Here is a 16,163-nt window from a genome sequence, read left to right on the forward strand (position 1 = left end):
ACATCTGAGATCACTTTACAGAAAAAAATAAAATAAAAAGATCAATAATATAGGATTTTTTTTCTAAAATAACTCACAAGATTTTTTTTTTAAATGTTGCCTCATTCGAGAGAGAGAGAGAGAGAGAGAGAGAGAGAGAGAGAGAGAGAGAGAGAGAGAGAGAGAGAGAGAGAGAGAGAGAGAGAGAGAGAGAGAGAGAGAGAAATTTGCAAGATATTCATCTTTCTCAAGCTGCACTAGCCAGTCAGCGCATTAATTCTTGCCCTGAAGGGTACTTAAACATTTCAAAAATGGATGCTGTACTGAAATTCCCAATGAGTACCGAAGGAGAGCTCCCACAATATCATCGTTTTGATGTCGGGATCACAAAAACCGCAACATAAGGATACTGAAATACAATGAAGTATAATGCTCTCTTTGAGAAAACCTTTGTACTTTTTCCAGAGATGCATGCGCTCTGCTGGGATCACTCTCTCCCCCTTTTGTGTGTGTGTGTGTGTGTGTGTGTGCGAATCATTTCCCGTCTATCATGAAACGGATCTTTTCTAGATAGTGACCCACCCATGGGTTCTAACCCGGTATGTATCCACTTTTGCAGCGTGTTTAGTACAAGTCCCGTTGGGGACTACCGTAAATAGAACATCAACAAAAGAGTGTGAATATCATAGAGATAATGACCACCAAGAAATATAAAGGTCCTAAATAACGAAACCCCGAAAAACCCTTTGGGGTCACTAGCAGAGATCCCATAAAACAGAAGAATGAGAACGCAGGTATATCAACAAAATATTCAACAACAACAACAATAACAAGTGACAAGGTGCCTTAGCAATCTCTCGTTAGACTTGGCAAGAGAAATAAATGTGACGAAAATGAACAACATTTTGGCGACTGCAAGGGTCTCTCTCTGTCCCGCGAGTCCTACCAGTTCCGAAGGATTGAAAGAAAAGGAGCCAGCATTCCTATATATATATATATATATATATATATATATATATATATATATATATATATATATATATATATCACCTACAAAACCAACTTTCAACTCGGTGGGGGCAGCGTCCAGGTTTAAAAAGAAAAATAACAGCAACAACCATTAAAAAGGGAAACTAAAGATTAATTTGTCAAAAAATGATAATAACAAGATTCAAATTTACGGGTTCATCATCGGAGTCAAGTGCCGTCACTCATTTTTTTGTTACAATTTTTTTTAATAAAGATATAATACGCTGAAAAATGAAAAAAATAAGAAAGACGGTGCCTATAATCCTGACCTACATCTGTACTTCCACAGCTTGATTACAACGAGGAGGTTTTTTCTTTCTCTATATCACACCTAACAAAAAGAAGAAGAAGAAAAAACAAACATACAACAGAGAAGGTGCGTCAAAATTTTGAGGGAGATGTATATCCTAATTTCCTGTCTAAAACAAATATGCCAACGCTCCACAATTTGAATCTCCTTTACAGCACCCCTTAATATTTCCTTATATACACTCAAAATATATATAATATATGTAATGTATGTATAATAGGCTCTATGTAAAAGAAAGATAAATATGTTTGGCGAATTGTTTACGAGTAAACAAAAGGCGTCGCCCTTCTTCGTTCAAAATCACAGTTACAGGTGATTTTCTTAACCGGGAAAAAAATAAATTAGTTTCTCCGTATGTACAGCTGTACAGAATATTTTGAACTATACAATTTTTACACAGAAAAATAGACGAAATAACGTGCAAGAATATAAATATATATATATCCTTTTTTCCAGAATCTCAAAATTGAAAAAAAAAAAATTCCCTTTAAAAGGTGACGACAGAGCCATCTAGTGACAAATGACCACACTCTAGGCTCTTCAATTATCCTGGAAACAAAGCCAAATAAAACAAACCAGTTGAAACCAGATACAGCGACAGAGCAAAACAAAATAAGTCCGAAGTCCGTGCCAACCAACCGTTTGAACTGTACCAAAGGAAATTAGGTCCGTCAATGCAGTTAGATCAGAAGAAGGGAGAGGGGAGGGGAAGGGGGCGGGAGAAGGAAGGGCGAGAGTCATATAGGAGTGGACAGTTAGGTGGGGGGAGGGGAGTGGGGTTTGGTATACAATGAGTTGTTGCACATAGGCGACTCTCATCCGAGTTGCTAACACAGTGATGCCCTGGAGCTAGCACAGAAATCTGCTCTCGGAAAGAAAGTCTCCCTAATGTCTGCCCTGGATCGAGCTTATGTCAGCCCCGAACTGAGCGTAATGTCGTTTTCATTTCACAAAAATGTCAGGTCACCAGAAACAACAAAAAAGAAAAAATAATATTGAGCATGAAAGTAGAAACGAAAGATTTCAAAAAAAGAGATCAGCTAATCTTCCCTTGGCAATGTGACACTGAGAGCCAATGAAATTTAGTTTCTTTTTCTTCAGGTACTTTCTGTCGAATATCTTTAGGAGAACAAAGGATTCGGAATTTATCAGTGACTTTTTGTTTTTGAGCATTTGCACTTCACGATGCCCCCGGCTAATTCTTCTATTACCTGAAAGAATTTGGGCCACGTGGGATATTTTACTGAAAAAACCTAATGTAAACATTTGCAAGAAAATCTTCATGTGTTGGAATAATCTCTTCTGTAACTTGTTGGCTTAATGCAGACATCTTTCAACTGTAATGACCATGTAGCGGTTACAAAAGATAAACGTAAGAGTTCCTTGTCTAAAGGTAATCATCCTATCACTGAAAATTCAAATATGCCAAATTATGCTCATATAAATAAATGCCTCATAACTAACTTGAATTACTTTGAAAGTGACTACTTGTACTTCAGTAATAATAGTAATAATAACAATAATAATATCATTGACACCAGGGAACATTTCAACCAATGGCTTAATCTTAAACAACGCTTTCCTTGGTGTTTCCTAATCATGTCAATTAATTTAGAGTAAAATATATACGAAATAAAAACTAATCAGTCAGAAATCCCCCTTTTATTGTCTGTCAGGAAGAAATTTCTTAAGAATAAAATAATTAATGCTATCTTAATCACTTTCATCTCACAATGCCAAAGTTGATCAAAGGAATACTCGTAATAAATGCCACTCGAAATATGAGAAAACAAAAATAATAATAATAAAAAAACTACTGAAACTATTCCTTATAATGCCGATAATGGAAATGGAGAGTTAGGTAGACCACCTTTTTGATTTGATCTTTTCCTTGATCTTTTTTTTAATACCTAGAGGAAATAAAAAAAAATGAGATGGTATATAGTTTCAAAAGTCCCATGAACATAGAATTCATCCTAACACGAAACGTCTTTGTCATTCTAGTGAAAAGTAGTTGTTGTCAAGTCACGTCGTATGATATCGAAATCATCTTTATGCGACAGATACAAATACAGAATGAGAACTTATGCCTTAAGGTGAACATACTATTCACAAGGAAAACAAATTTGTTCATTAGAATTATCTACAAATGGAAAAAAAACATGTATGCGATTCTTAAAATGGAAATCACACTCACAGAGTGTCTTCCATCAGCCTCAGGAGAACATTCTTAACATTCCTTTACCACTGCCTACTCGCAAGGCAAATGCTGTAGTACCACAGCAAGAGGGCTAGTGAAGTGTCCACCCCTGCTACAAGGCAAACACTACCAACAGAAACATGGCGTCATAACAGGCTGAAGCTTGTCTGTGGACGAAACCACTGACAGTCTTAAAACTGGCACCGCCAGCAGTCACGTGTTCCCCGTCATAAGGTAAACACCGCCGGCAGTGAAGCGTTCCCCATCATAAGGTAAACACCACCAGCTGTCAGCCATTTATGCTTTCCCACCACATGGCAAATACCGCCGGCAGAGAGGCCTCTACACGTTTCCCCATCCAAGGCAACAACTGCCAGCAGTGATGCATTTCCGTCGCAAGGTAAACGCTGCCAGCAGAAGAAGATAAGTCTTCCTGATCACAAGTCAAACAGTGCTGGGAGAGACGAACACTGACCATCGGGAGGCAAATGCTGCCCGTTAACATCCATGAGATTTCACTCCTAACTCTATTAATTTCATGTGATCACTTTTCACAGCTGAATTTCAGAATGTTTTATCACATTATCACAAGCTTATCACAGAGTTCTAGGTGCACTCAATTGCGTGATGGGCAGTCTCGATCACAGATGGTCTAGTGTCCGTTTCACACTTTATGTCTCTGTTGTAGGATTTGAACTCCTCCTGCGACTGTTTGATGAGTTCGTCAGGAATCATGTACGTTGGGCTCTTTGGGTCGTAGTCAACATCATCATGGAGGCCATCATTCCTTGGCATATGTTCCATGTCATCCATGCTGTTATTGTCATAGGTTTCTAGACTGCTTCCTGTAATAAGAGGACGCAATAAATAGTTTCATTAATCCTGATCTAAAAAGCTATCAAGTTAAATATAAATGGAAACAAAAGAAGAAAACCTTATAAGCTAAATGGAATACTTCAGTAATATGATGCAAATACAAGAATAGTTTAAAAACTAACCAAGTCAGAGCTTGAACAAAATTAAGAAAAGTAGTCTCCAAAACTATGGAGTAAAAAACACACCTGAGGCAATTGATGGGCAATAGTCATAACCCGAAGATGATCCTGTAGGAGAACGTTCAGCGGCAAGCTCTTCTTCCGGACTGGAAGGCTTACAACTAGTTGTTTTCCAGTGGGTTCTGCAAAGGACAAAGTACATGTCAGATTATACTGAATGAGGCAAATAATCCTCAAGAATTCATGACATAAATTTCAACAAACGTATAAGCAATAACAGCAGGTACTGTGACTCACCTTAATCCTGAGGCACTGATGTATTTTTTACTGCAAGTGTTGCAAGTATACGGTCTCTCATTTGTATGCAATCTTTTGTGTAACTTCAGATGCACAAACTGGGTGAATTTAGCAGGGCACAAATCACATGCATAAGGCTTTTGTCCAGAGTGGAGTCTCATATGAGTCTTGAGATTTGACGTTGAACTGAACCTCTTTTTACATATGTCACACTGATGAGGCTTTTCTCCTGTATGAACCAAATGATGCTTCTGCAGATGAGCAAGCTGTGTAAAACTTTTAATGCAAACGCTACATTTGAAAGGTCTTTCCCCAGAGTGGGTTCTTAGATGTACTTTCAAATTAGATAACTGGCCAAATGTTTTGAAGCAGACATTACATTCATAATGCATTTTACCATCCTTTTTCTGTAATGGGTAAGGAAGAGAGCGGTAGCCTCTGTTATTACTGGTGGGGGATGTTGATCCTTGTGATGAAGGTGATCCTTGTGAAGAATGTGAAGAATTACTTGATGGTGGAGAATGCCCAGATGCAGAAGTTGGTATAGATATTGTGAGCCGATGATCAACTGGCATAGCACCTTGACTACTTGGAGGAAAGCTATTATTGTTATTTCCATTGTAGCCATTGTAGGAAAACATGCTGAAGTGAGATGAAGAAAATATCTGTGAAACAGGAGTACGATATACAGAGTTATTTGTAGATGGTTGTGCGGCATATGAAACTTGTGTTGGAGGCTGTGGAGCATATGGCTGAGTATCAGGCTTTGGAGGAGAGCATGAGGAGTCAGGTGAAAGCTGCTGAGTATTCTCAGAGCCAAAGTAAGTCCTTTTATATGAAACTTCGTGGGGAGAGTCCCCTGAACTGCTTGTTGCACTGTCTGGCTTGTATGTTACATCATTAGGAACAGATATGTGAACAGGCTCTTTCAGGTCTCTAGGCGCAGGTGATGAGTGGGTAGTGTCTGCTTCATCCTTGCCACCCTGTCGGCGAAGCAAAATATTTTCCAGTATTGAACCTGATGGTCGAGATGAGTTAAACTGAGTATCTGACTGCACAGGAACTCTGGCATCTGGAGGGAGTGTTTCTCGAGTATCTTGTGACATGGAGTGTCTGGTATCTGGTGCCATTACATGTCGCGTTTCTGGATGTCCAATGTGCCGTGTGTCAGGTGGTACTGGAAGTCGTGAATCTGGAGCTACAGTAATCCGAGGATCTTGAGGAGGCATGGTTGGTAACCTAGTTGGCATGGCAGTCACACCCGAGGGGAATCCCGGCACCCTCGACATAGGAGGTAATGGGAGTCGTCCTTGAGGGTGGTGGGGATCATGCTGCACAGGCAAACGAACAGCTGGTGGTAAACCCATGCGTGTATCAGGAATCCGTGGCTGGCGAGCCTCTGGGGAAATGTGCTTAGTAATAGTGATACTGGGAATTCGACCATCAGGCAAAACAGACATGCGAGAGTCGGGGAACACTGTGGTTGTGTGAGTATCTGGACGAGAGGTCTCTGGAACCCTAGGCACTTCTGCAGGCCGGGGCAAATCTGAAGGACGATGCATACCTTGCTCCTGAGCAGCATACCTACGGGGTACTTCGTGGAGAGGCTCCCGAGTACTTTCAGCACAGGCTTCATTTTCCACTCCTGTATCCATCCGAGAAGGATGTTCATTGTACGATGCGTACTGATTTGGTGCAGTGTAGGGAGGCGTTCTCCGCATGGGTGGCGATGCCTGAACATCACGTTTATTAGGCTGACAAGATGCCTGGGACTTGCGAACACCCTGGGGCATTATCTGAGGCTGGGATTGGGATTCCAGGATAGGCGTTACTTCTGGCTCCATAATGCCTGGCTGACACTCCAAAGGTGGTGACATGGACTTCTCTTTCTCGGATGAGTCGGAACCTGTAGATTTCGAGCGGTAGTGATAAGCCCGAGACATCTTGATCTTCACTTTCCTGTACTCGTTCCGATTCTCACTTTCCTCTGTCGGGGACGATCGAGATTCTTCCCTCCCCTTGTTGCTGTAAACACAAAGATACAATAAATCAATTTAACAATAAACATATGTCGCCATATCTTCAGAGTAAACAAACAGGTCACATAACCATGAAACAAAAAAATGAACAGCCAAGACCAAATTACCTAAAATCCAAAACGTAATTATTGTCGCCTTCGGAATCAGACGAATCTTCGGCTTTGATGTAGTCATCATGGTAACCATTGCTCATGTAGCCTTCATCCGATCGTACTGAGAGCCCGGGGGGCGTGATCTGCCCGTTTTGAGAATCAAACTGAGTTGGAGAACCTACTGGAGGAGAGCCACCTGTTGTCGAGACTGTGGGCGATGACGTTGACGGACTCTCTTGTTGAAAAGCCTCTACGTCTTCTTCCTTAATGTCAACGTCTTCACTTTGCTGACCTGAGGAAAATTAAATGACGTTTAGGAATATGATCAAGTCTTTTTCGCTGATATGTAAATATTTCACACTTTAAAATAAGAAGTGTTTTCATTATACCTTATAGCCTATATCAATATCTTGTGCTGGTCATTCAAAAAAAATGCGAATGTTTAACTTTTCACTGTTTCCACGTCACTGACTTAAAAGTTGGTATTCAATGGGACCAAGCTATTGAAATTGTTCCATTATATCTAATCATCTCAAATCGGTGTATGAAGCTCTACAATTGAGTTTTCGACTGAACTTGAAATCAGGGACCTACGAGAGAAAGTTGACTTACGAATTTTCTGAAGCATCAGCTCGCCAGTCAAGGGATAGTTCAGTCTTGTGGCAAACTCCTTGCAGTACCACACCAAAAGCTCTTGGTCAGGTAGGATAGGCTTTATGGTGTAGAAATAGATGTTGGTCTGAAATAGAAACATCTCTGTTAAAATTCATGCTTGTCTATCTTTTATTTTGTTTTACTGACAGGAAAATAATTTCTAATGATGTGTGAGGGAAAATAGACGGGTCCTAAAGTACCTCACTTCGTACATGTTCTTCACATATCAATGGAAATATAGCTACAAATTCTGGCGTATAATTTGAACTGGATCTAAAAACCATTTACATTAATGAGAGACAAATCATCAATAATAATAATAATAATAATAATAATAATAATCATTTACCTTGTACTGACAGGCTATCAGGTTCTGTGCGTTGGAAGAGTACGCCGGGTTGACATATCGCATCCAATTCGCCTTTGCGGTATCATACCCGTCGATATAATAATAGAGTTCATTTTCTTTATAAACCTGCAAATATGAAGCAAAAGAGAGGATCGTGATTAGTTTTCATATCATGAATTACCTAATGATGATCAGATTCAGTTTCATCTCAACAGCTGAACTAGAATTAGAAATACCATATTTTGTAGTTATGGATTAAATAGTAAACTAAACTGAGGTGGGCATTTGTGAAAAAAAAAATCTGAGGTCGAAAACTAAGGTTCAAATTTATTCTTTTTTGACACAAAATACTGGATATATCGACTAACATCATCAAGTTAGAATCACTAAAATTACGACAAAACTATGAGGCGAAAATGTTATGGAGGATGCTTCACAGTCCCGGAAATCTCTCCCCTCACGTGACATAACTTTCAATAACAACAATAAAACAGCAACAACATTAATTAAGTACAGCAACAGTGGTAGCGTTATCATAGGTGTGCGGGCGGTTTAGGAAGGTAGAGTTCTAATTTCTGAGTCACGACGAAAAGCACGGATGGGGAAAGAAAGAAAGAACGAAGGAAACGAGGATTTTTGGGGGGACATTAGAGACGTAGTATTAAAAGCAGATTAAAGTCTTTCATCTCTTTCTTCTTCTTCTTAATTTTTATAAGACGTGAAAACTGGGCAAAAGATATTCGTTCCAAATACAAGCTGGTCAAACACACATCATAGTCACAGTTATTGCCTAGTAATGCATGCAGGTCAAAACAAACATTTATGATGCAACAGGTATCAACAGGGTTAAAAAAAAAAGATAAACAACTCAGAAATAATCAGAAACCGGAACAAAAAGCGAAGTAAAAAAAGTCATTAGAAGAGAGAGAGAGAGAGAGGAGAGAGAGAGAGAGAGAGAGAGAGAGATGCTTTCTTACTCATGCAGTTTTAAATCTACGTCAAAAGATAAATAAATACTGGAGGCCAAATCAAATAAGGAGAGGAAAATAATATTGCAGGCATGCAATTTACCTCGTAAACTTTGTGACCCGACAACCCGACCTACAGAGATTAGAGAGAAAAAAAAAGTAAACTGAATAACCAATTTGTCTTTTTTTTATTATAAAAACCAAAGAATCAATACATCAGGAGATTATCAAAAGAGTACTAATGGTACAGACACAAGCTAGCGGTGCGTCAGATACAAGCATTCCCATCACCAACAAAAAATAAGTTCAAAATTTTTGCTTGTTTTTTTTTCTTTTATTTTTATTTTAACTAGGAAGCCCGTGCTTGCTTGCGTCTGGTTATCAAGTGCTAAAATAGAATCAAGGAAGTATAGTGAAACAATAACAGAAATAAAATAAAAATACAATAATTGAGAGGCAGAGAATGGAAAAGTCAGTGAAAGCACAAAATTGAACCTGATTATTTTGTTATATGTTTAGTTTTCTTAACTGAATAATGTTTGAAAAGTTATGTTCTGACTCAGTAAGAAAAAATATTCAGTTGAGCAACGCGAGAGGAATTGTGTGCTGATTCAGTAAAAAAAAATTTCACTTGAATCACGCGAGAGGAATTGTGGGGTGAAAAATGTTCAGTTGAATATCGCGTTAGAAATTGTATATATACTGATTCACTGATTCAGTAAAAAAAAAATGCTCAGTTAACATATAAAATGCCAAAATTCCCTAATTTTCTCACGGGTAGCAAGTCTTCACTGACGTGAGGTTTAAATTTTTGCTGCCAAAAAAAAAAAAAAGAAAAAAAAAAACTAGCGCAAGTGTATCTACAAAAATAAAACACTTCCATGTCATATGTAACGAATAAATGAGGACAGATTCTGTATTTATGAATTTGCAGAAGATAAACTGAAATGAAAGGTCATCGGTAAAAGAGAACGTTCGGAGTGTCTTCCATCTTGATTCCAGTGAAGTAATGAGATTGAATGAAACCCTCCACCAATGTAAATAAATCAATAAGCAAACCCAGCCCACCTGAGAGAGAGAGAGAGAGAGAGAGAGAAGAGAGAGAGCTACATAAATATTTGCAACTTAGGCTGAATGTCAATTAAGACCCAAGCACCGCGCCGTCACCATTTTGCAGACGTACTCAGGTGAGAGAGAGAGAGAGAGAGAGAGAGAGAGAGAGAGAGAGAGAGAGAGAGTACTCTAAACGGTCAAGTAAAGGTGACTCTGAAATCACGGACGAAAAAATATAAATAAATCATAAGATGAAAAAAAAATGAATTCTATACTAAACGTGAAGTCAGATTTAAAGGCAACCAAACGAAAGTAAAAAGAAGAAATATATTGAAAAAAGGAAAAGAGAAAAGGAGAAAAACTTATGGCCTACGATAAATACAGTGAAATGATGAAATCCAATAAAGACGAGAGGAGACGACAATACATACCCTCCAGAAATATTTGCGGTTGGCCGTCTTGGGCACTTCGTCCTTGGCATAGACGTGCCCCTTCAGAGGGCCAAATCTGGAGCCCCTAGGAATGTAGTCTGTGCTCCACACGCCCATGACCTGTAGGGGAACATAAAAAGATGATCAATAACTCTTAAAATCTTTTCGTCAAAGTCTGAAGGTCAGTTACAATTGCAATGAAACACTTGATAAAAAGTCACTAAATATTGATGGTTTTATGTATCATTAATAAGCATTAGAAACGGTTCTGGTCAAAGCCAGCGGTCAATTAAAATGACATTGTTATACTTGAATTAAAGGTAACTAATTATTCTTTAATGTTGTTATTGAATGAGACAATGATGCGCGTACACAAGATAAAAACAATGAAAATCAATGATGCGCAGTTGAAAGTAATGTCCCAAAATAGCACATTTACCGAAAAAAACTTTACAGTTGATCTAAAACCTTAATTAATTAACAGATGATAATGTTAACAAGTGGAAAACATGCACGGAGAGAGAGAGAGAGAGAGAGAGAGAGAGAGAGAGAGAGAGAGAGAGAGAGAGAGACTCCAAAACCAGGCCGCGTCCTTACAGAACTTACGCCTGCCATGGTCTGCGACTGCTTCAGGACCAAGTTCTTCGGGAGAGACAGCATGGCGTGGTCCTTGCATCCTTCCTCCGTGGGGGAGTCTGGCACGTGGTACACGGCCTTCGACTGCCACTCCTCCTCCGAGATCGACTCGATGTCCCATTCTTCCGCCATCTTGGCCGGCTGAGGGGAACACAGAAGAAAGAACGAAAAATGAATCTTGGTCGGGAATTTGTGTGTCAGCGCTGGTTGACATAAATTGGATAGGGTACGATTAATGAAAGTCAAATCAAGTCGATAATAAGTGTAATAAATTTCAATCAGGTCGACAAAAAATGTATGAAAGCTTTGTAAGCAAGCAAGTTAAATGAAGTCGACAATCAGTGCATTAAATGTCAATCAAGTCGACAAAAAATGTATGAAAGTTGTGTAAGCAAGTTAAATGAAGTCGACAATCTATGTAATCAATTTCAATCAGGCCGACAAAAAATGTATGAAAGTTGTGTAAGCAAGTTAAATGAAGTCGACAGTTAGTGTATGAAAGCTCAATCAAGTCGGCAGTCAATGTCTGAAAGTTTAACCAAGTCGACAACCAATGTATGAAAGCTAAATCAAGTCGACAAATAATGCATAAAAGTTGAATCGAGTCGGCAAGCAATGTATGCAGGTTAAAGATATCACAAATACCAAATATCACATTTTCCAAGAAAATCCATATGATGACAAATGTATTTAACGCAGCAAAAAAAAAAAAAAAAAAAAAAAAAAACACCAACCAAGAAAAACTCACCATTTGTACGAAACTCTCAAAAATGACAGAAAAGCATGGTTGGAGACCTCACACTTGCGTTATTCACCTCGCCACCTGGAACAGAAATGGGCAAGAATTAAAACCTTGCTTGCCGAGTTCACCATGCTAAACGAAACTCTCTGTAGATGTCAAAAAAGCGAGTTTGCGTTTGTCTTAGTAGCTTGTTTCAAAGTCTCTCTTGTGCGACTTTTACCGGAAAACTCCAGCAAATGACAAAAAAAAAAAAGACGTGATTGTGTGCGCGTGTTTCTGAGCGTCAGTATCTGTAGCTACCTTGAAATGCAATGCATGAGTTTTTTAAGTATTTACAGAACACGCTCATATATTTTCTGGCGCTACATTACTGTACAGGTATCGGGGTGCCCCATTAGCGATCTTTTACTTGAATTCTCCGGCTCTTTTTGTGTGTGTGTGTGTGTGTGTGGACATCTGCCAGGCACTGAAAACAAAGTCACATAATCACCATCACACAAGTGTCCCGTAAACACCTGGAATCTACACGCTCGTCATAATTATGGCCTACATCCGACCCCAAATGTTGGCTCCCCAACCCCTCTCCTTCCCCTCCCTCATCCAACACTCACCGGGGTATACCTATGCACACTCCCCAAGCTCGATCCACGGTGCCATGTCATCGCTTTGTTCAAGTTCATTGCCACCAGCGAGAGAGAGAGAGAGAGAGAGAGAGAGAGAGAGAGAGAGAGAGAGAGCACACCTTCTCGTCGGCCACCGCTCGCTTGGTCTACAAACTCTCTGCTGCTCTTTTTTTCGAGTAGTGCTATGAGGCGCCCTTTGTCTTGAGGCGCCTTCACCCTGCGCCCCCCCCCCCCCCCCCCCAACCCAAGGGGATTACGTATAATCCGCGTCAATTTCTCGTACCTTCTCCTCCTCCTCCTCCTCCTTCTCCTTCTTCGAGATCCTTGCACCCTGCAGGATCTATTTTCTTCTGCGTCGAAACCTCTGGGGACGATTTCAAGCGAGTTGAACGTCAAGGCAATGAAACGCCTACAGTCCATTGCACGTGTAGCAACGATAACACAACACATGTGCCCTTTAGCAGTCTACATACCTGCGCATACATGGGTTTACATATAGATATATTATATATATATAGGTATAATATATATTATATATATATATATTAACTTTATCACTTACACAACTGTTCTGTGCATTGATGCAATTACTAACAGGATCTAATTGAAATTGGATGGTGTCAAGCGGATACCAACCAGTTTGAATGAGAGACTGTTAGTATATACATATATATATATATATATATATATATATCTAATATATATATATATATATATATATATATATATATATATATATATATATATATATATAGGCACATCCCAAGTTAAATGTCAAAATTGTTATTCACGAAGTCGAACAAGATCTTGGCTACCTATGTGGGTAACTTTACCTCAGACACCATGCAAAACCAACTGACCCATACCATACACACACACACACACACACACAGAGAGAGAGAGAGAGAGAGAGAGAGAGAGAGAGAGAGTGGGGGTCACTGTTTCGCTCATTGAAACCAGTCTTTTCCTACTTGTACGACATCTGAACCATCTTCTTGTTCCTCATCTACATACCTTAATGAAAATTCATCAGCAGACAGTTTCAGCTCAGTTTCAAATCACTTTTGCGTATTTTAGTGAAATTCACTCGCTGCGTTGACTTGAATACCATTATTTTTTGTGAAATTGACCTACGTCATTAGGTTGCAGCTAAGAAAATACAGAAATATATTCAATAAGATATATATATAGATATATATATATATATATATATACATTATATATATAAGGTTTCGATCAGGGCAAACGCATTTAGGCAACCCATCCTGTCAAAAAAAAATTGTATAGCAGAAAACCTTTTCCATACTGTCAGTCTGTCTGTATGTCTGTCTGTTTCCCCAGAACACATGTGTGGACGGAGAGCGAAAAATAACTGTGTCACGAAGGCAGTCGTATTTCCGCACGTGTCTTACCGGTATAGTTCAAGAGCAACTGCGCATTTACGTCTGTATGGAATGTCTGACGCAGTTCGGAGGTTGCGACAAAGCTCATCCGACTCTTATTGGTACTCCTTTAGAGAATAATTGTGTCGTAATTTCACTTCCTAAGGAGCATAACATTCGTCTCACTTCTTAAGGGGCATCTGAGGTTTTGGACAGTGCCAGAGGTCAATGACGCTCTACTTGCGGAGAGAGTTAGATGACCTGGTCATGAGTGGTTAAGGTATGAATGTGGCAGTAGGGATCTATGCATCAGATTGTCTGAGGAGCCATCATGTCTCCAAGGACAAAAGTTTCATTAATATACAGTATTATATAATTCTATCTACTTTAATTATATATATATAATTTATATTATATATATATATAATAGTATATATATTATAATAGATTTATATTTTACGTATAACCTGGGTCCGATCCTAATGTGGTACAGGAAAAAATACTATATATAATTATATATATAGTATATCTTACTATATATATTATATAATATATTATATATAACCATTATATTCCATACCATATAATGATATATATAATATTATTATATAAATATATATAGTATATTATATACATTATATATACATATCTTTATATATACTATAATATATATATATATATTATATAGACTATATATATCTACTAATATATTATTCTAGAGATGAGAGCAGAGAGAGAGAGGGAAGAGATTATGAGAGAAGTTTGGGGGGGGGGGGGGACGTGGGGTAAGGGGGGGGGGGGGGGGGGGGCCCGCGGCGCGATAGGAGTTATAAGGAATGCCTACGTAGATGTATTGAGAAGGAGAGAGGGAGGGATGGAGGGAGGAGAGAGAGAGAGAGAGAGAGAGAGAGAGAGAGAGAGCGGAGAGAGAGGTGGAGGGGGGGGGGGGGGTGGGGGGGGGGGGGGGTGGGGGGCCCCACACCTTGCACGCAGCTTCGAATCAATAATACATTATGTGGGCGACCTGAAGTCAATGACCCAGGTTTCGTTAATATGTCCTTCGGGCGTTTTCGATTCGACAGCCTTAGAAAAACGAACGAGACATTAGAAAAAAAAAGACAATTTTCTAAAACCATAATTCAGTAAATATAATAAACAAAGTATTAATTCAAGAGTAATAAAAGCATTTTGTATATCCATGTTTTTTTTTTTTTAATTACTGAGGACCTTATTAAAATTTTTATGGATTCTAATCGGTCATGTTTTCCTCCTATGCCAGTTTAAACACACCACCTGTGCCACAACTGGTCCGTATTAATGGACAGATCCAACCAATCACGAGAGAGATTTGGAGGAAAAGCAGACTGTGGAATTTTGCTTGCTTCTTTTCTTGAGTTTGCTGTTTCGGGAAGTCATCATTTCCTATACAAATAATAAATAATAAAAATAAATAAATTTACGTGGTTAGCTAGTATGAAAACTATCATGGAGATTAGATGAATGTATATATATCAATATATATATATATATATCATATATATATATATATATATATATATATATATATCTACACACAAAAAACCCCACACTGCCTAAGACACCAAAACAAGTTAATCAATAAAGCACAGCGGCTGAAAACACGCCACTTGACAATAACTTCCAAGTGTTCTGGAGTAGCTGCAAAAGCGCCCGAATAATCGAGCTGAAGGGAAGAGCAGAGAGAGAGAGAGAGAGAGAGAGAGAGAGAGAGAGAGTACAATTCCCCGGGAGTCCCACACAGCAGACCGACCTTGCCCTAGTGACTAGTCTGTAGCGGGATGACCCTGCTACCGCCGGCGTCGCTGACGAAGAAGACGCTCTTGGCACATATCGTATGGAGGTCAAGGTGCTGTTGAGGATGATAATAGTATGTATGTATATATACACACATGCGCACACACACATATATACATATATATATGGGCACCACCGGAGACTCGAATTCAGCAATGAGTTCGTGCCACGACGAAACCCCCCCCCCCCCCCCCCCCCCCCCCCGCCCCCCCCCCCCCCCCCCCCCCCAGCGTTCTTAAGGAGAGGAGAAGTTCAGGCGCGTTCATGAAAAATGTCAATTTCTGCTGTCTTTTGCCCTTAGCTTTTAAGCATGTATGTATGTATGTATGTATGTATGTATGTATCTTTCTCCTTTCATCTTTTCAGCATGTATGTATCTTTTCCCCTTGATTATTATATGTATGTAAGATATGCTTTGTCTCACTTGGATAGGTATACACAATGTATGTATGTATGTATGTACATCAATTGCATACGAAAAAACAATACCCTACTCTGCCCTGATAAGGTATTATAGTATATAATCTTGATGCATGCATATATATGTATCC

General features: G+C 39.1%; 1 protein-coding gene across 5 annotated transcripts in view; it reads right to left on the reverse strand.

The window, feature by feature from the left end:
* Positions 1-2,474: 2,474 nt before the first annotated feature.
* LOC135219945 (uncharacterized) overlaps positions 2,475-16,163 on the reverse strand; it is a 62,080-nt gene continuing 48,391 nt past the window's right edge. For 2 of the 5 annotated variants that reach the window (XM_064257181.1, XM_064257182.1), the window contains exons 2-11: positions 11,781-11,855; positions 10,994-11,173; positions 10,397-10,516; positions 9,016-9,045; positions 7,945-8,070; positions 7,554-7,680; positions 6,957-7,233; positions 4,811-6,835; positions 4,580-4,695; positions 2,475-4,363 (exon numbers count right to left, since the gene is read on the reverse strand). In XM_064257181.1, coding sequence (XP_064113251.1) covers positions 4,125-4,363; positions 4,580-4,695; positions 4,811-6,835; positions 6,957-7,233; positions 7,554-7,680; positions 7,945-8,070; positions 9,016-9,045; positions 10,397-10,516; positions 10,994-11,173; positions 11,781-11,783 — 3,243 coding nt within the window. In that variant the 5' untranslated portion in view covers positions 11,784-11,855 and the 3' untranslated portion in view covers positions 2,475-4,124. The remainder of the gene's footprint in view (positions 4,364-4,579; positions 4,696-4,810; positions 6,836-6,956; positions 7,234-7,553; positions 7,681-7,944; positions 8,071-9,015; positions 9,046-10,396; positions 10,517-10,993; positions 11,174-11,780; positions 11,856-16,163) is intronic. The other 3 variants (XM_064257183.1, XM_064257185.1, XM_064257184.1) reach the window with 3 other exon arrangements.

Source organism: Macrobrachium nipponense, chromosome 1 (assembly GCF_015104395.2).
Source record: "Macrobrachium nipponense isolate FS-2020 chromosome 1, ASM1510439v2, whole genome shotgun sequence".
In the NCBI taxonomy this organism is placed as follows: domain Eukaryota; kingdom Metazoa; phylum Arthropoda; class Malacostraca; order Decapoda; family Palaemonidae; genus Macrobrachium; species Macrobrachium nipponense.